The 18,909-nt window shown below is 33.6% G+C and overlaps 4 protein-coding genes, 1 long non-coding RNA gene and 1 other non-coding gene across 7 annotated transcripts in view; 4 read left to right on the forward strand and 2 right to left on the reverse strand.

The window, feature by feature from the left end:
- The window catches only part of LOC127898719 (uncharacterized), a 93,205-nt gene extending 90,099 nt beyond the window's left edge, over positions 1 to 3,106 (forward strand). The window contains exon 4 of the long non-coding RNA XR_008055681.1: positions 3,094 to 3,106. This is a non-coding gene — a long non-coding RNA (uncharacterized LOC127898719). The remainder of the gene's footprint in view (positions 1 to 3,093) is intronic.
- LOC102627084 (dolichyl-diphosphooligosaccharide--protein glycosyltransferase subunit 4A) lies at positions 18 to 1,842 on the reverse strand. Its single transcript, XM_006480704.4, has 2 exons — positions 1,744 to 1,842; positions 18 to 523 (listed from the first exon to the last, which is right to left on the reverse strand). Exon 2 carries the CDS (start codon positions 521 to 523, stop codon positions 410 to 412), a length of 114 nt encoding a protein of 37 aa, XP_006480767.1. The 5' UTR covers positions 1,744 to 1,842; the 3' UTR covers positions 18 to 409.
- On the reverse strand, positions 1,924 to 1,995 carry TRNAH-GUG (transfer RNA histidin (anticodon GUG)). The gene has a single exon. It is a non-coding gene; the product is annotated as a tRNA-His (tRNA).
- A 5,344-nt stretch (positions 3,107 to 8,450) lies between the features above and the next one.
- On the forward strand, positions 8,451 to 11,141 carry LOC102627853 (hypothetical protein). Of its 2 annotated transcripts, none has more exons than XM_006480708.4 (5): positions 8,451 to 8,935; positions 9,486 to 9,612; positions 9,785 to 9,987; positions 10,093 to 10,269; positions 10,823 to 11,141. In XM_006480708.4, the coding sequence occupies exons 1-5, from the start codon at positions 8,765 to 8,767 to the stop codon at positions 10,907 to 10,909; spliced, it is 765 nt and encodes a 254-aa protein (XP_006480771.1). In that variant the 5' UTR covers positions 8,451 to 8,764; the 3' UTR covers positions 10,910 to 11,141. The 2 variants fall into 2 exon arrangements, with proteins under 2 accessions (XP_006480771.1, XP_006480770.1); XM_006480707.4 differs by having other exon boundaries at positions 8,453 to 8,935; positions 9,486 to 9,651.
- A 1,926-nt stretch (positions 11,142 to 13,067) lies between these two features.
- LOC127902962 (uncharacterized) lies at positions 13,068 to 17,371 on the forward strand. Its single transcript, XM_052443092.1, has 9 exons — positions 13,068 to 13,361; positions 14,032 to 14,810; positions 14,901 to 15,047; positions 15,133 to 15,231; positions 15,337 to 15,498; positions 15,584 to 15,829; positions 15,916 to 16,371; positions 16,468 to 16,782; positions 16,853 to 17,371. The coding sequence occupies exons 2-8, from the start codon at positions 14,505 to 14,507 to the stop codon at positions 16,504 to 16,506; spliced, it is 1,455 nt and encodes a 484-aa protein (XP_052299052.1). The 5' UTR covers positions 13,068 to 13,361; positions 14,032 to 14,504; the 3' UTR covers positions 16,507 to 16,782; positions 16,853 to 17,371.
- Positions 16,732 to 17,251, forward strand: LOC112498633 (putative ubiquitin-like-specific protease 1B). The gene is made up of 2 exons (XM_025100075.2): positions 16,732 to 16,782; positions 16,853 to 17,251. The coding sequence occupies exons 1-2, from the start codon at positions 16,732 to 16,734 to the stop codon at positions 17,249 to 17,251; spliced, it is 450 nt and encodes a 149-aa protein (XP_024955843.2).
- Positions 17,372 to 18,909: the final 1,538 nt, after the last annotated feature.

Here is an 18,909-nt window from a genome sequence, read left to right on the forward strand (position 1 = left end):
CGTGGAAGAGCAAAAACTGAAAAAGGAAAAATAAATAATTCCATATATAACACTGGAGAGGGAAAATTATATTGCAGGTCCTAATGATATATTAAGAATTCTATTGACCATGCCATTGTCATTTTCTCAGATGACACACTTGAGCCCAAAGACGCAACCACCCAGGACAACAGTTGCATCTAGGTTTGTCAAGATGGGATGCTAAGACAGTTGCCCTGAGAAACAAAACAAAGTACTAGAGGAAAATTAAAGAGGTAAATAGATACAACATGTCTGCAAAACCGAAGATGACATTCAAGGTGCAGATTGAAAGTTTTTAATTACATGGAGCTATCCATTTGTGGAACAACCCAGTCTATGAAAAAAACAAGGCATGCCTGCTAGAGTGACACCAAAAAGTAAGAAATCCTCAGTTGCCTTCATACTTTGGGTCAGCCATCACATAATGATATGCTATAACCAGTACAAAAATGAAGATGCCAAGAAAGTTGGCAAAGAAGCCCAAGTCTTGATCGTCAATCATCTGAAACAAAACATGTAACAGTAGAAAAACAGATTAGTATTCCAAATTCAAAATAACCCCAACATGTTAACAACATTAATCAATGTTGTTTAGCAGAAATTCCAACAGTGAAAAATAAACTTTCTTGGTAAGATGAGCAAACAGCACACTTATCGAAACACCAATCAATATTCATGGTCATGTGCGAAATTTATGGGACAGAACCAAGACTAACTCAGAGTTCCGACACGGAGCCGAGAGAATGAATTAAAGGACAGACCCCAACTCCAGGCCGGGCAAATCAAAAGGACAAAGGACCAAGTGTATAATGCATGCACAAGGAGAAGTCTTCCTACTCCTTAAGTAAAGATTGCCAATCAACTTCTAAATAGGCACCGATAATTTTTTTCGGGTAAGAACAAACAACAGCACACATGATGCCGTTCGTGATGCCTTTGCCAAAAAGTAAAAACAGGAAAATATATGAAAACAAAATGCTTGAACATTTAATCGCAGACAGTGATGATAAAACAAGACGCATAACCACATCCAAATGATAGTCAATAACAGAGAAACGGTAAGGAAAAAAAGATTGTCATTTGATATGTGCCCAATCAGTGTGTCAAGAAAATTAGACAAGTTGATCATTTGACGCAAAACTCCTTATGCTAACTCATATACAAAACAATTGAATCTACTAAATTGTATATTTCATCGTACAAATGCTACAATTCACTGATTCCAAGCTGCCACTCATGTACTTCCTTCGTTGATCGACCAAGGTGGGAGGCCGCAGCATTTTACCAGTACGTTTAGAAACAGGGTCCGTTTTCTTTTCAAAAATACTAATTTTAACTTTAAGACAGTCAGCAAAAACCTCTAAATACTTCACCAGCCGATCTAATAGAACTAAAACCCAAAAATTTAACTTCAATTCAGACACAAAAAAAAAAAAAAAAACAAAACAAAACAAAAATTTTATTTACAAGTTCGGTAAATCTGATCTAAGTCGACTATTATGCTCCTCAAGTTTAATTTTCATCAAATATTAATTATATATAATGATTCTAATCGACATTAAATGCCAGAATTAGGTTTCCTAAATGATTCTTCAAAAATTGAAATTTCAAATGAATTTACCATTAAAAAAATCACATTATTGAGACTGAAAATATAACAATCTGAGAAAATAAATAAGATGCAAATCACAGTGAATCAAAAGGGAGAACTAAAAATCTTACGATGACTAGGCTTTGAGATTGAAGAGGATCACAGATTCACTGGGGCGAGAAGAGTCGAGAGAAAGACCGACCAAGCAGAATGCTTTAAAGGAGATCTGACATGGGAAAGCGTCCGCCCCGTACGACATCGTATGCAACATGTGATAAAGTCAAATTAATTATTAAAATTATATGTGTAAATGTGGCTGCTGGGATTCGAGCCCAGGTCTTCACAGCCACAACGTGAAATTCTCACCACTAAACTACAGCCACTTTTTGTCTTCTTTAGGTAACTATGCAAAAATAACAATTTAGCTTTGTTTTGACCCACCCCCCCGGAAATGGGGTAATTGCATTTCAAACCCTGAATTTTTTTATGTTTTCTCAATTCACAACATAATTTTTAAATTTATACTCTTATATCATATTTGTCAAAATTCAACAATAGTACTTTTGTTAATTACAAAGTTCAAGTTAGTTGCAAACCACAAATGACTTATGAGTAATCACTTCTTTTGACACTCGTGTTTAAACGAATTTAAGATCTCTTATGTCCAATGTTAATTTTTTTTTAATAATTTAGGTGAATGATATGGAAATTGATTTTTTTTTTCTATTTGGACCGTGGCATCGTAGCGATAATCTAAAAGGTTCAATTTTTTTTTTTTTTTGTTATTGACATGATTCAAAATTGTTTAATTTACTCTCAAATATAAGAGTGTCCAATTATAATATAACTTGATAAGTCCGAAGTCGATCTACATAGAAAAGATTTAATTTGTTTCTTTTAGTTTATCTAAAAAAATGAAAATAAAATTTAAATATGTGCAGCTTAATTTAAGTGAAACTATGAAATTAAATTAGTTAGGATTATGAGTAGATACAATTTAATAAATTCTTTTTATTTTATTTTATTTTATTGCCCAAAAGATTAATTGTATAAATTAGAATTATTTTCCCATTAATTTTATTATGAATATAGTAATTAATGTGCCAAAATTTAACTTGTTTACAATAAGTCAAAATATCATTTTACCATACATTATACTAAGATATTAAGAATTCATTGTGTCAAACTCTCATATTTTTCTACAATAAATTAAAATTTCAAAATATAAAATATGGATAAAACTAGATAGAAAATAATTTAAGTTATATAATTAAAAATAGAATTTGATTAAATCTTTTTTTTTACTAAGAGTTTTACCTTACCCTGACTATCAGTATTTAGCTAAGTAAAATTGAAATAAAAGTAATTATTAAAATTAAAAAATACATAGTTAAAAAAATGGTATTTGAAATTTGAAAATAAAACTAATTTTATTTATTGAAAAAATATTACAAAGAGAGATGAGAAGAAGAATTTGAGAGGAAAGAAGTGAAGAAAAGGTGAAGAGAGGGTGCTCCCCCTTCTCTATTTATACTAATATATGATTAATCTACACCACACACATAAATAAAGTTAATTACATCATAGCCATACATTTATCCCACTAACAAAATATAAACCTAACTTAATTCACTCAAGCATACCTAACTCATTCAACAAACAATTACCACAGCTAACATGGTAAAAACTTATAATTTCACAATTACCACATTTAACGTGGTAAAAACTTATAATTTTACAACAAAAATCATGAATTCTCATCAACATAACTCCTCGGACTTTCGGAATCCAAATTTGATATCTATACATTTGTTTGGAGCCATGAATTGCATGAAATTTTTATTTTTACCTAATAAACACATGAAAATATATAAAATCAAATATTTAAAAAATAATTAGAAATTCACAATATGTTACAAAATTACAAATGTAAATTATATTATAAGAACAAAATAACATTTTTAACTCTTAATGAACATACAATTTTTAACACTAATCAGTTATAAATATTAATAAATTATTGTAAACCATGGAATGCAAATATGGATTCCACCAAATATTGCTCTTCTCATTATCTTCTTTATTGCACTCTCCATTAATGTTTTTATAATTAATAATTGTGAAGGAAAAAATGTCTTCTCATCCCTAATGTTTTATAAAATAGCCTATGTCATCCCTACTTTTTAAACAATAGCCCAAAACATCCTTTAGTTAACTCGCCGTTAGTTTAATGCCATTTGTTAGTAATTTATTGAGGGCAAAAAAGAATTTTCCATTAAAGAGAAGTTAGAAAAAATAAATAAAAGTTGACATATAACTAAAAATAATTTTTATCTAATCCCATTAAATAGAAAATATAAAAAAAGATGAAAAATTTCTACTTCAAGTAATTGTTTTGCATTTCTCTCGATTTGGCGACATGAAATACCTATAAACCCTAGATCTAAGTATAAAAAATAATCACAATTTTCATATTCGTATAAATATACTCTCTAATTACACTATGAGACATCTTGGGGAGATAGTGGTAAAGACTTGGGGAGACAATAATGGTCAAAGAATAGTGATGGTAAAGTTCAAAATAAAAATTGGTTGAAGATTACGAAGATATTTAGCACATGCAAGTACATAAAAATTTATTGTATTTTTTTAGTTTTTCTTCCAATAATTTAAAGATATTGTGTTAATTATAGTTTGTTGCTTATGGCAATTATTCAATGGTTGTATCAAACTATTTCATCGTTGATTTTATTTAAGAAAGAAATCATGAATTTTGCATATTTTGTGTAGTGTTATTTAATTGTGTAAAAAATTTATTTTAATATAGTTTGTCTCATTTTAATGAAAAATCATATTTTACCCTAAATGAATTATTAGTTAATTGTATTAAACTAACAGTAAGTTAGCGAAATGATGTTTTGGACTATTATTTAGAAAGTGGGGATGAAATTGGTTATTAAATGAAATTGGTTAGTGAGATATTCCATTTTAAGTGCTTGGTGGAGATGATGCCGTAGAAAAATCATGGCCTTGGCTCGATCTTGAGTGGATGAGTCATTATTATTTTATATCGTGTTACTAAAGCTCATAGCATCAAGATGAATTTTGGCATCTAGGATCCAGGATAAATAATTCTCGCCTGATATATCCAAAGCGTTAAACTCCAATTTTGTCAATTGAGACATTATCACAAACAAATAAAAAGAGGTTAGTGTAATAAATATTGAAAAAAGTGTAAATAATAAGTATTACTTATAGGAAAAAATTTAAATAAATACGTAGAAAATAAAAGAGTAAATTGATAGAATACTTCCTGTGCCAGAGCGAAATTCGTGCTGATAACGTGTTATAAATTTGGAGGTAATGGATGTTATAATTTAAAGAGATTGTATGTAAGCAATTATTTAATGATAATATCTAAGTAAGGAATACTTAAATGAAGAGAAAACAAGCAAAATGCCGTGAGCGAGAAAAAATGAATTGCATTAATTCATTAGCAAAGAAAGGGTATATATAGGCATTCGAAGATAGAATTATTCACAATTATTAATTATAAAAACATTAATGGAGAGAGTAATAAAGAAGATAATGGGAAGAGTAATATTTGGTGGAATCCTTATTTGTATTCCACAGTTTACAACAATATGGAGTTAAAAAAATAATAGTGGTTGTATCTGGTCAGATATCCATTTTATACCAACTGCAAACTTGTCCCTTATTTGGAAAAATATGAAAAATTACGGATCCAAACCGATCTTATCACAATTGTTATTACCCTACCCATTTCATTTTATATGATCTCTCCCAAAAGGTTGTGCTTCGGGGGTTAATTTGTTCGGCTGGCCACTGTTCAAGCCATGTGAAATAATTCACCTTTTTGGCTAAATTAAAGTGGGATGTGCACCTTGTGAGTGGTGTGATGATTGATTCATATTAAAATTTGTTCGAAAATATCAAAATATTCCTCGGCCGTCCATTAAAAATAACCCCACCACCATCTTCAAATTTCACAATCATACTTGTGAATTGTGATATATATAGGACTGTCTATGCCATATATTATAGCTTTTAATGATAGCTAGAGATATACAGAATTAGAATCAATCATCATACCTTGAAAATTGAAGCACGAAAAGTACTATTTGGTTTGATTCGGTTCAGGCTTAGAGCCGAACTAAACCTAAATTAATTAGTTCATAATTCTATGAACTAGATATGAACTAAACACTAAAACCAAATTAACTTAGTTTGATTATACGTTTTGGTTTGATTTAGTTTTTTTTTTCTTTTGGAGTAATATATCAATGTATGTTCAATTAAAAAAAAGACTTAATAGTAATATATATTACTATGACAACAATTTTAAGTCTATAAATCTACAAACAGTAAACAACATAATAAAGTCTAATAATAGTAAATCAACGTAACAAAGTCTAATAATGGTCTAGAAATATACTACAAATTACAAAATATTTCTATCTAAAATATTTCTTACTTGTTTGACAATATTATTTCGTTATTTTCATAAGATAACTTTAAAAATTAGTCTATTAAAGTAATTTTATGATTTTTAATAAAAGTTCTCATTAACAACCAAATAATTAATTTTTTTTTTATTGTTACAAAAACTCTATTTGTAAAAGCTCTAATAACAAAAGTTCTATTTAAATAAGATTTATTTGAAAAACTAATGCTAAACGGAGCCTTAATCTAGTTTATATTAGGGCTTTCGATTTTCTTTTTTTTCATAATTTTAATTTAATTTAATTTTTTTTTTGTGAATCGTTTGGTTTAGTTGTTTGATTCAATTTTAAATTCGGTATAACCTCTATAAATTAATAGTGTTGGGAGCATATAAAATTTATTAATTAATAATCTATTAATTAATCGATAAATTATTACATAGTTATTTATCATTCAATTAACAGATATTTAATAACTAAACATTCAACGTATTTTATCAATATCAAATATGAATTAAACTGTACATTCCATTCCAAAATAATAAGTACATTGTACATTCCTATGTAATTAAATAGTATTCATGTTACATTAATTTAATTAAATGTGTTCAATGAATTAAATTAAAAATAATTCAATTCATGTTATATTCAATGTATTAGCTAATCATTTAACAAAAAAATAAATACATTGTACTCATCTATGTACTTAATTAAATAGTGTTCATATTAATCAACTTAATTAAATTTGTTCAATGAATTTGATTGAAAATAATCAATAATCTTTATATTAACAAACACAAAGTCTTTTTTTCATATTAAATTACTTGAATATTTACAATAGTTTCTCATTTAAAAGTTGTTCGAAAATCAATCATGACAAATGAGATGGGCAAAAAAGCACTCAACGCATCGACAACACTTCATAATTTCTTATTACAATTCGAGAAATCAACCCCAGAGTTTTTAGATGTAATAAGAAAAATAAGAGATGAGATCCTATTAGATTTAAATTTTAAGAAAAAAGTAATAATATAGCCATATTTTATGTAAAGAAGTAACAATAATAAGGTCATATTTTATATGATTAAAATATTATAATTAACTGCATTTGTAATTTTAGTAAATTATTAATTTATGATTTAAATGAGACTATAAAGTTATTCACGATTTTTTTTAAAATATTATCTTATTATTTTATCGGAACTATTAATTTATTCTATTGGCTCAAGTTAGGACGGTGAAAATTTTTTATATAATAAAAATTATTAATTTATCGAATATTAATTTATAAGATTATACTGATTCGTAAATTTTTTAACCATTTGATTTTTATCATAACTTACCATAATATGGTTCAGTTTGATTTGATTTGGACTGAACTGAGTGCCACCCTTAAATTGAAAAGCAGCCTTGTAACTAGATATGACCAATGGGTCGTGCCATGTCGGCCCAGGCCCATCAAAGGAAGCCAACGCGTGCTCGTGCTGTGCCCACTATTCATTTCGTGTCGTGCTGTGCCGTGCCAGCTCGGCAAACATACCGTGCCCACTCATGCCGTGCCGTGCCTAAGAAAAATAACATACTAAGCTTTTTTTTCTTTTTTATTTTTTTTGAGAGTGCATGCCAAGTTGATGTCTTATTTTTTTCAATCTTATATACTTTTTTTGGATCCATGTGCCTTTATTTAAATTTAATAGAATAAAAAATTTAAAATTCAAGTCCATATTAAATAATAATAAATTAATAATAATAAGATAATGTAATGTTAGTTGTTAAGGTTGACTCTATGGTATTAAAATTCTTTTTTAGTACTTAACAACAACAATAACAATAATTTTTTTTAAGAGTTAACTTAATTTTAACTTGGAATTACGTAAAGTCATATATCATACTTTATAATAATATTAATACATATTTATAAAATCATGATATTTATAGTTTTATTTATTAAAATCAAGACATCAATTTTTATTTAATAAATTATAAACAAAAATCAATTATAATTTTTTTGAAATTAAGAATTAAATAAATTTAAAAAACTTGAGCCAATAAAATATATTAAAAAATTTAATTTCAAGTTATTTATAAAATCATAGAATTTTAAGTTTACTTTCATTAAAAAATGAAACGTGCTTATTATAAATTTATTCGCGTGTCGTATTTTGACTCATCTCTAATCGTGTCGTGCTTTTAAGGCCCACGTGCGTGACGTACCGTGCCGCGTGCTTTACTAAAACATATTCATATCGTGTCATACTGTACAAATATGTACCATACCCGTACCATACCTCGTGCCTTGGCCACCTCCACTTGTAACCCTCGTTTATAATTCTTTATTTTAGATTAGTTTTAAAGTAGAAAAAGTGCTTTTCTTGCATCTACCGTTACTGTGATGTAGTAATAACAACAACATTAACTTGCATGATCGAAAAATCTCAGATTCCAAGCAAGCAAACACTGACCCCCATCAAAACCAAACCCCCTCCCTTTTCACTTATCTCTTTCCCCTCCGCTCTTTATCTTTTCTTGTAGGGTTTGTTTGCCTTTGCCGTGACCCAACACCCACATGTTAAATTAAACGAAAAGAATTTCCCAGCTCCATCTTCTTGAAATCGAAGTGGGTTTTTTTTTTCTTCTTTCTTTAAAAATATAACCCAAAAAAAAAAAAACTCTAGGGTTTTAGGTGGCCATGTCTGCGGGGGTTTGTGGGAAACGGGTGGGGTTCGAAGAAATTTGCGGATCTTCGTCTCCTACTTCGGCCAAGAGATCCAGGTGCTCAACTTTCGGATCTCTGGTCCGTTCAGGATCCGACGACCCGGTTTCGTTCTTGCTTCAGATGTTCCCTGATGTTGATCCTGAGGTCCGGTTTTGTTTTTATTTCCATTTTTCTTTATCTAACTATATTGTTATTGTTATTAGATTATTTCACTTATAATTATAGTTTTAATCTTTTAAGATTAGAAAGTAAATAATTGGTATGTGTCTTTCTTTATCTAATATATGACATTATAAGTTGCCTTCATGATCAAGCATGGAATTAATTTGTTCATTTTGTATTCTGCTGACACAAAAAAGTTGCCATTCTTGTTCGGTTTTTATGATATTTGTTGTAAATGTCGTGACTAGTTTATGAATTATGACCTAGTTTGATGCTCGCGCGATGTCAACAGTTCTTATATTTCTGGTCTCTCTGTTTTGTTAGTTCATGATGGTCATATTCAATTGTTATATTAAGTAGTAGTTTGACCATAAACAATTAGTAAGTAGCAACAAATGTATTAGTGTTTGATAGTTTTTGGTTGCTAATTTGTAGAACCGGTAAAAACTCTTGAATGGTGCAAGTGGTCATGGTGTGTTTAAACTTCAATGGTGATTATGAGTTTCCTTTCATTTTAATTTTGTCAATTTAGGTGGTAAAATCTGTTCTTGGTGAGCATGACAATAAGATTGAGGATGCAATCGATCGTCTTCGTGTTCTTTCATTCAGTAACATCAGTGAAAGAATCAAATCACAGGGACTTGAGCCCACAATAATTGGTAATTTTTCCGCAGTTCCTGGAGAAAGTGCAACTTCATGTAAGTTGTTTTCATTAATGCTATAATTTTCTTGATTAGATTTACTGAAGTAGCTGGTATATGTTTGTTTTCCCGATGGTATTGTTCTTAGACCTTGCTTTTTGTTCATTCTTTTCAAATCTGTATAAACCAGGTAGTCAAATGTCAGAAGAGGAAGTTAGAAGTGCACATACAAATTTTTGTGGCGAAAACATAACAGATGGATCCAAGTGGGTGGATTTGTTTGTGCATGAGATGATGAGTGCAGCAGATCTTGATGATGCCAGGGGCCGTGCTGCCAGGATATTAGAAGTTTTTGAAAGAAGCATCATTACCAACTCGAAGGCATCAAAGGAGGTGATAGAAAGCTTAAAGTATTCACAATAATTGGCATAGAGAATACCATATCTGAAATTTGTGTTTTTCCACTAATTGATTCTTCTATAATTATTCGTGGAGCAGCTTGAGCATGCTTCTCTGAAGGAGCATCTGCAGAGCTTGTTAAATGACAACCAGATTCTAAAGAAAGCAGTTTCTATCCAACATGAACGCCATTTGGAGCAAGAGCAGAAGGAAAAGGAAGTAGAACTTTTGAAGCTTGTTATAAGCCAGTACCAAGACCAAGCTCGAAATTTAGAGGTAATCTTCCTAATACTTACTCTCCTTGGCCCTTAATCAAGATTCTGAAATTTGGTGTGACCTGATCATCATTTTTGTACTTGGTGTACCAACATCTGTCCGCATTAGTTTATGGGAATATTACACGTCTTTTCTCATTTCCCCTAGATATTCACTACATATCTAGTTGGTAATGCACACAGATAGGAGCATGCATGTTCATTGATGAATGCTTCTGTTTAATGAAAATGTTGCATTGTATTAGAAGTTTGATAAAATGCATTCAGAACTAGATCAATGTGATCTATTTTTGGGGTCTCAATCTTTGAAATTCAAAACAATATTTGTATTGGAGGCTATTCCTTATGTCATCTGTTTTAGTTTAGATTGCATATTGTCCAGATGAAAATTAGAATCCTGAACGGCATATCAGAGATGGGTTCTCAAATTCTAGTCAAGATTGCCCATCAGAATAGTTTGACAATGATGATTATTATTGCGATCGTATCAGACAATAGACATTCACCCATGGCTGTTCTCTAGACATGACTTGAAAAATTCCTGCTTTCTGCAGCTGAGGAACTATGCCTTAAAGCTTCATCTTCAGAGGGCACAAGAAAGTAGCTCAATTCCTCGGCAGTTTCATCCGGACATATTTTGACCCTCCTTCGTAAGATTCCTTAGTATTCTAAAATTCATGGTTTCACCTCTCTCTCTCTCTCTCTCTCTCTCGGCTTGTCTTTTTAAGTAGTACTCATCTTAATAGAATTAACTAATAGCATTAAGATCTATATACAAGTTGTACTAAAACGAGCACCTATCTGTATGAGTTGAGCCAATCACTCGCTCGCCGTATGTGTGGAAATTCCAGGTTCAAATCACTTTTAATGTAACTTGATGCATCTCATTTTTTTAAGAAAAAATTTGAACATAACATCCAAATAACTCAACTGCAGTGCTGCACTTTCCAGCTTCAACGCTAATTTGTTTGTTTGTTTTTTTTAATTTTTTATCATATCATTAACGTTAAAGGAAACTTTTGAATAAATGCTAGACCTCCAAATGCAACCTTACATTATTGACGGTGATTAAAGTTAGCGAAATGGCTCATATGCATTTAGTTTTCAAATTCCAATTAATTTGATATGATAAGTGTAAACATATTTTTTCAACGATTAACAATTGCAGATTAATCAAACATCTTTGTTAAAAAATAAATAAGGAAAAAAGGATAATGAGTATTATTATTTTTTTTTCGTGATGTGATCGTATTTTTAATCTTCAATTTTTTGTGAGAGAAAAAAAAGTTAAACAAGAATGACTCATATTACATGAGAATTGATATTTACAATCAAATTCAAACTAATATTCGAGAAATGTTTATTTCATTCACAATTCGAGAGAGTGAAGGCTATCTTTATGAGAACTGATATTTATAATTAGATTCAAACTAGTGTTCGTTCCCTCAATTGAAAAGGATAAAATTGCTTTCCATGAAAATTGATATTCCCTCAATTGTAAAGGATAAAATTGCTTTCCATGAAAATTGATATTTACAGTTAAGACTTAGACTAGTGTTCCTTCATTCGACTAGTGTTACTTCATTCGATTATGAGAAGATTGCTTCCATGAGGACTGATAGACTACCTCCATGAGAATTGATATCTACAATCAAACGCAAACTAGTGTTTCTCTAATCAATTATCCACATTCTCAATAATGAGAAGACTGCCTCCATGAGAACAGAAAGACTGATTCCAGGAGAAATGATATTTACAATCAAACACAAATTAATGTTTCTCTAATCAATTACATACATTTCGTAAAGGAAAAGCCTGTTATCTAATCAATTATATACATTTCGTAAAGGAAAAAACTATCTCCATGAGAATTGATATTTACAATTAGACTCAGACTAGTGTTCCTCCGCTCAATTATTGTATAATTGGGTAGGAATGAAGCCCTATAGTGCTTTATTTGTGAGAGCATCAATTCGAACCACTCATCCAAAGGTCGAATGGCTTAAACAGGAATAATTAGCAAGAAGAAATAAAATAGAAGATCCAAAAATATGTGTGCATGAACAAGAAAAAATGTCTAGAGCTATGAAATTAAATAAATTTCAATAGTTGCAAGAAGTTGTGCAATGTGACATTCACTAAGTGAATGATTATTTTACATATTTTTTAGTTCATCAACTTTACACCTACATGATAATAGTCTTATTATTTGTGCTCATTATGGGATAAACTTTTGAGAACACTAGCATTAACCCGATGCTAGGCATTGTTTCTTTTAAAAAATCCAAATTTATCTTCTAATTTTTTACATGATGGATATAATTTATATTCAATTAAAAATGTATTATATTTAATTTTTAAAATAGAAAAAATCATCTAATTGACGGATTCTTTAGCAAGCATAATCAACTATTAAATTAGACGAAAAAAATTTAAAATCCACTTTAGTATTGAGATACTGTAAGCTGTAGTTGCTATGGGGAAAAAACTGTATTTATATGATAGTTAATAGTTGTAATAAATGAGTTTTTGAATAATAAATTATCTCATTCGTTTAGTATATAAATAAAAAAAATGATAATTAGATGATATTAGATTAAATTGAGACATGAAGTTGGAAGTCCATAACATTAACATGGAGTCTCAATTTTCAGTCTCATCCCAGTATGCTGGGCTAGTGAGAATGTGAGATAGTCTTTTAGTGATTTATCATGTGCTGGAGGAATGATTTTATTGTGAGACCAATAGTAAGTCTCATATTAGAACTCATTAAATTTAATATTGAAATATAAGGGGAAATTTACAAAAATAGCCAAAAAAATTAGGCAATTTTCAACTTTAACCCCTCAAACTTTTTTCTTTCAACATTAGCCAAATCACCAAATTGTGGACGAAATTACCCTCCTCATTCTCACGTTTCCCTCAAGCCAATTCCTTCCCCTCTCACCAAAATGTCATCATCGGAAGTTCTATAGATTGTCGGCGGCGGCGTAGATCGGTAGCGGAGGAAGTTGTTGGCAGCTGAAAGAAGCTAAATCACGTTGAAAATCTTCGGAGATCTCCAAAATCAAAGAAAAAAATTGAAAACCCTAGGTGAGTTGTTATTGTCGTTTTTCTTGTTGTTGTTGTTGTTTGGGATGTTGTTGTTGTTGGTGGTGTTTTAATGGTGGTGGTAGGTGAGATGCATGTGGGAAAGGGAAGAGAAGAGAAAGGGAAGGGGAAGCCAACTCGCTCGCGCGAGGGCGTGGCGTCGCGCGCGCAGCGCGCATCTGACGTGCGACATGCGCTGCGTCGCACGCGAGATGCGTGCGGCGTGCGCACCTCGCGCGCGCGACATGCGCTTGTCTCATGCGAGATGCGCGCGGCGTGCGCACCTCGCGCACGCGACATGCGCCTGTCGCATGCGAGATGCGCGCGGCACGCCCATCTCGCGCGCGCTAGGTGCGCACGCCGCGCGCATCTCCCGTGCGACAGGCACTGCGTCGCACGCGAGATGCGCACGTTGCGCCCATCTCCCGCGCGAGGCCGCGCCCTCGCGTGAGCGAGTTGTGCGTAGGCTCGTGCGAGGGAAGCCAAGCGCGCGCAAGTTGCGCGCAGGCACGCAGTTCGCGTGCATTCTTGGCTTCCCTTGCGCGAGCTTGTCGCACCAAGAGGTGCTGCCTCTTGGTGCCCGTCGCACCAAGAGGCAGTGCGTAGTGTTGCCTTAATTTTTTTTTCTTTTGTTCAAAATTTTTTAATGTGTGATACTTTTAACTTGTACCAGATAAATGGGTAAATCAAAATTAGCATTGCATAACCCACCCGGACCGATTAAAGAACCGGGAATGATGAAGATACCTTATGTTGATCACTTCCCTGGGCGTATCACGAGTATGTGCAAATTAGATGTCGTTGTTAATGCCATCCAGGAAAAATTAACAAGGCAACAGTTGCAACTGTTCAAAGACAATATATTTGGACATTTCCTATAGTGCCGGAGCTATCCGTTCAGTGGCGTAATTGTGCACAATATATTGCTTAGTGTCACATGGCGATGGAAATGACAAAGATGAGTTATGGTTTCAAGTTGGCGACCATTTGATACGACTATCGATTGGAGAGTGGTGCCTTGTAACGGGACTTTCCTGTGGCGAAAAAGTATTCCTGACGAAGCATAAAACAAAACATAGGTTACTTAATAAGTACTTTGGAGGCAGGAATCGCGATATAAATCTTGGGCAGTTCGAGGAAATATTTATGAACTTACACTTCAAGACTATGAATGACACCGATGCGCTAAAAATTGCCATGTTTTACTTTGCCGATAGAGTGCTACATGGAAGAAATGATCATTGTCAAATCAATTTCAATTTGCTTAATGAGGTAGATGACATAAATTACTTTCGAAGTATTCCGTGGGGTCGTTTGTCATGGGAAACAATATATAAAAACATTGATAATGTATTGAACGGCAAAGCCAAAAAATTTAAGAAGGCAAGCGCAGAAAATCCATTGCATAGAATTGAGAAATACAACTTTTACGGCTTTACGTCAGCAGTGCATGTGAGTGAAGAAGTTTTTTTTATAACTTAGTTTTGTTATAATAAATATTTAATGACACGTTTTTTTACTTCATATCTTTCCTTGTTGAAGGCATGGATTTTTGAAGCGATTGAAGGACTACCATTAGAGTGGGTGGAGAAAATTAGGAGGAAGGGTCCTCGGATCGTGCGATGGAAGCCCGTGGCTTCTTCAAATATTAACTTCGGCGAAGTGTATTCATACCTGAACGAGCGTCTTGTAAGTCATTTATATGTATGTCTGTATATAACTATTACATAATATATGGTTATACTAATTGGAAATTTGGTAATCTTTACGACAGGATGGTACCATTTTCCAAACCCTCAAACCGGATGCAAAGGAGAGAGCCACAAATTATTGGAAGAGTGTCGAGGATTATGTGCCATATTTGCCAAGTTGGGTCCGTAATGTGGTTATCATCTACAGTATCATTGAAAACCGGATGCAAAGTCATTTATATGTTTGTTTTTTTGGTATTTACTGTTTTCTGTTTTACTTGGTACAGCACCAGCCTTCAATCAATGCGCCATCCAATATAGGGCCAAACGAGGTGGATCCTGACCCCACGAGCGAAATAGGACTGGAGCAGAGTCCTGTTGAGGATGCCGGTGCTGCCGACGACCATTATGAATCCGCACATGATTCAGATGACAGAAATGAGCCAGAGGTAACTTCTGTCGGAACTTCAATTTACAATGCACATATACCTATCCGGCATTTTGTCATTACTTTCTTATTTGCGTAAATTGTAGGCAAGGACTAAGTTCCGCAATGATTATTTCGTTGGACGACTGGATAAAATAGAGACTTCCATTCACGAGTTGAGGTCGGAACTTCAGACTGGACACAGTTCCATTAACGAACTGAGGTCAGAAATTATGGCGGAACGCAGAGAAGCACAACAATATAGAGCAGCGGTCATGGGGTTTATGGCTTCGTTTGGCGCGGGTGCTTCAAAGGGCGCGTACGGTGATTCTCCGTTTGGCCCCTCGCACACGGTGAGCAAGTTCCATACGTTTTCAGATTGTTATTATGATTTCAAACCCGAACTTATGTTAATATGTTCATCTCCTCGAAACAACAGGCCCCAGATGGCTATGGTCCGAACATTGATGCTGGCTATGGTACGCATACTGATGCTGGTAATAACGACGAGCACACCCCTATGTCCTTGTACAGTGTATATGGGGACATAAGTGATGACAGTGTACAGATATTCACGGAGGCACCTCCCGGCGTTAGTAAGTTTGGGCGTCCGTACCGACCGTCGTATATATTTGGCAGTCCTTACTTCATTCCTCCTTTCAAGAGAGTTAGGAATGTCAGACCTATACCCGCACTCAACATTACGGACTATGAAATTGATGAAAGATCGAGTGTCGATATGAATCTGCTTAGGGGACTAGAAAACTCAAGGCTATGTGAGGAGTTTGATCAGTGGTTTGCCGGCAACATTTTCGTGGATCAGCCTGTCCAACAACCTCGAAATTTCTTTGAAATACTCATGGGCAATGCTTCGATGGGGTGGCTTGGTGACGAGGTAAGTGTGTTTAATGGTCAGTACATTACAATACACAATAATATTTCTACTGCCATGGATAATGATATAAATTTACTTGGTATAATCCCTTCACAGCATATTCACACGTATTATCGCTTGATCAGCGAGAAGTAATGGCGGTTTCCAAATGCACTACCACAGCGCGTCACGCATACAGATACATTCTTTTAGGCATGTTTTCGAATTTTATAATCATTAATTAACATTTCGATGTTTGAAATATCTCGAAATGTTATTAATTTTCTATTCATCGTGTAATAGGTGTTCCTAAAGTAATTATGGAACAATGGTAGTTGTGATGTCCATTCATTACAATATGGCAACAACTTGAGCAGCTATATGGATGGGCGGGAAGATCTCATGTCCAAACCGTTTACGGATGTTGATATGGTAAGAATTGTCATCATATTTTATGGTAATTGTGTATAAAATATACTAATTTACCAATTTATTTATGTAGATATTCATCCCTGTGAATTTGGATGGCGATCATTGGGTACTAGCTCGAGCGGACCTTCGCGCGAGAAGGATGCAGATTTACGACTCGTTGGTTACCTTTCGCGAGGACAAAACATATTTGCATAAATTCAAACCTCTTCAGGTCGTCTTCCCTCAATGGCTTCAAGATGTTGGATTCTATAACATTCGACTTGAGCTGCAGAGTGCCGACTCTTGGAAAGTAAGAATCGTTAAGGATGTGCCCCAACAAGAACCTGGAAGTAGTGATTGCGGTGTATTTATGTTGATGTTTACAATGTATTTGATGTTCGGGCTAAAACTTGATTTTGATAGTAGCCACGGGCATTACTTCAGGAAGAAAATTGCTGTAGATATATTCACGGGCGATATTGCCTTGTAAGTCGTTGTATTGTATTCAGACTTGATGTATGGATGTAGATTGTTTTTCTAATAAATATAAACTTTTGATATATTCATATATTTAGCTATAAGTAATTATTCATCATGGGATTTTTACTCATTATGCAAATGAACATAACATAATATACCTCATTACATATAACTCATTACATATAATTGTAATATAAATTATAATAAGAGTTTTCTATCCATAATTAGTTATAATGACACAGTCAGTTTGGATTCGACACAATGAGATTTTTACATCTCTTGCGGTTATGACCGGGTTGGTTGCATCGACCACATCTCACAGTTCTTCGGTTAACATCCTCACCGATAGAAGGAATTCTTAACTCTGGACGACGACCAGGTGGTGGTGCTTCGATCGGTGGGTTAACTCTGATTTCTTGGATTTCTTCTAGAATGTCCCAATCTGTCATGTCCCCAACCGGCTCCACTGGTTCTGCATATGCCATGACTAATGAATCTTTAGAGTAATAATCAGAGCAAAGACTTATGTAATCCACACGGACGATCAGACAAGCAGCAATTGCATGCGCACAAACAAGCTGATCGAGTTGGAATACTCTACATGAACAAGTTCTTTCATGAATGTCAACTATCCCTTCCTTCATACCACCACCCAAAATATGAAATCGATGCTGAGACACTGGCCGAACGGTCATTCTTTCGGCCAAAATTCTCCTTTCGCCGATTATCTCATCTGCCCACGTCGTTAGACGAGTGCTCATCGATTCAGCCACAAGTTTTCTATCATAAAACCATTGCTGTAATGTTTTTCTAAAGTGATCAACAAGATGAGTAATAGGAAATTTTCGCGGTTCCCTCATTAAAGAATTCACGCTTTCTGCAATGTTGGTGGTAAGTATGATGTATCTCTTACCTTCAAATTCAGACCTTGCCCAGTTACACGTGCCCACATTATTCTCTAAGTAATCAGCCGCGGCCGAGTGGAGCATCCACAACCCTTCAAGTTGTCTTTTAAATTCTTCGTGTGCATATGCCTTTGCTGCATTAATAAAAGCTGGCTTGAATTGATCCCAAATAGCTTTGGACATCCTGAATTTAGACTTAATGTTGCATTTGACATGGTAAAAACAAACTCCATGACTAGCAGTGTGAAATGCTTTTAAAACGGCTCGCTTGATGGCAGTGCATCGATCAGAGATAAATACTAACTCTGGCCTATCGCCAATCACTCCGTGTAACTTCGTCATAAACCATTCCCAATCATCATTGTTTTCTGAATCCATGACCCCAATAGCTAATGGATACAGTTGATTATTACCATCCAGACATGTTGCTACAAACATGCTTCCATGATATAGCCCCTTCAAATGAGTGCCATCTACAGCGATCACAGGCCTTATGTACTGTGTGAAACCCTTGATGGAAGATCAAAGCGCAACAAAGTAGTATAAGAAATTATCATCTCCATTCCGCTGGAGGTGTGTCACTGTGCCCTCATTTGCTTTGGTCAAAACGTGAGAGTATTTGGGAAGTAAGTTGTATGACTCTGCAGGGTTCCCTCGTACTATTTCAAGACCGACTTCTTTAGCTCGATATGCTTGCTGATATGTTAACTGGACCCCGTATTCTTGCTGCATGTCTGCTCTAATGTCATTCGGCGTGTATATC

This window comes from Citrus sinensis, chromosome 6, assembly GCF_022201045.2.
Source record: "Citrus sinensis cultivar Valencia sweet orange chromosome 6, DVS_A1.0, whole genome shotgun sequence".
In the NCBI taxonomy this organism is placed as follows: domain Eukaryota; kingdom Viridiplantae; phylum Streptophyta; class Magnoliopsida; order Sapindales; family Rutaceae; genus Citrus; species Citrus sinensis.

Coding starts and splice junctions, on each gene's coding strand:
- LOC127902962 (XM_052443092.1), top strand. CDS start 14,505: ATGAACTTACACTTCAAGACTATGAATGACACCGATGCGCTAAAAATT. Junction 14,811..14,900: donor GCTTTACGTCAGCAGTGCAT/GTGAGTGAAGAA, acceptor TCCTTGTTGAAG/GCATGGATTTTTGAAGCGAT. Junction 15,048..15,132: donor CATACCTGAACGAGCGTCTT/GTAAGTCATTTA, acceptor TCTTTACGACAG/GATGGTACCATTTTCCAAAC.
- LOC112498633 (XM_025100075.2), top strand. CDS start 16,732: ATGGATGGGCGGGAAGATCTCATGTCCAAACCGTTTACGGATGTTGAT. Junction 16,783..16,852: donor CGTTTACGGATGTTGATATG/GTAAGAATTGTC, acceptor TTATTTATGTAG/ATATTCATCCCTGTGAATTT.
- LOC102627853 (XM_006480707.4), top strand. CDS start 8,765: ATGTCTGCGGGGGTTTGTGGGAAACGGGTGGGGTTCGAAGAAATTTGC. Junction 8,936..9,485: donor TCCCTGATGTTGATCCTGAG/GTCCGGTTTTGT, acceptor TTGTCAATTTAG/GTGGTAAAATCTGTTCTTGG. Junction 9,652..9,784: donor TGGAGAAAGTGCAACTTCAT/GTAAGTTGTTTT, acceptor TGTATAAACCAG/GTAGTCAAATGTCAGAAGAG.
- LOC102627084 (XM_006480704.4), bottom strand. CDS start 523: ATGATTGACGATCAAGACTTGGGCTTCTTTGCCAACTTTCTTGGCATC.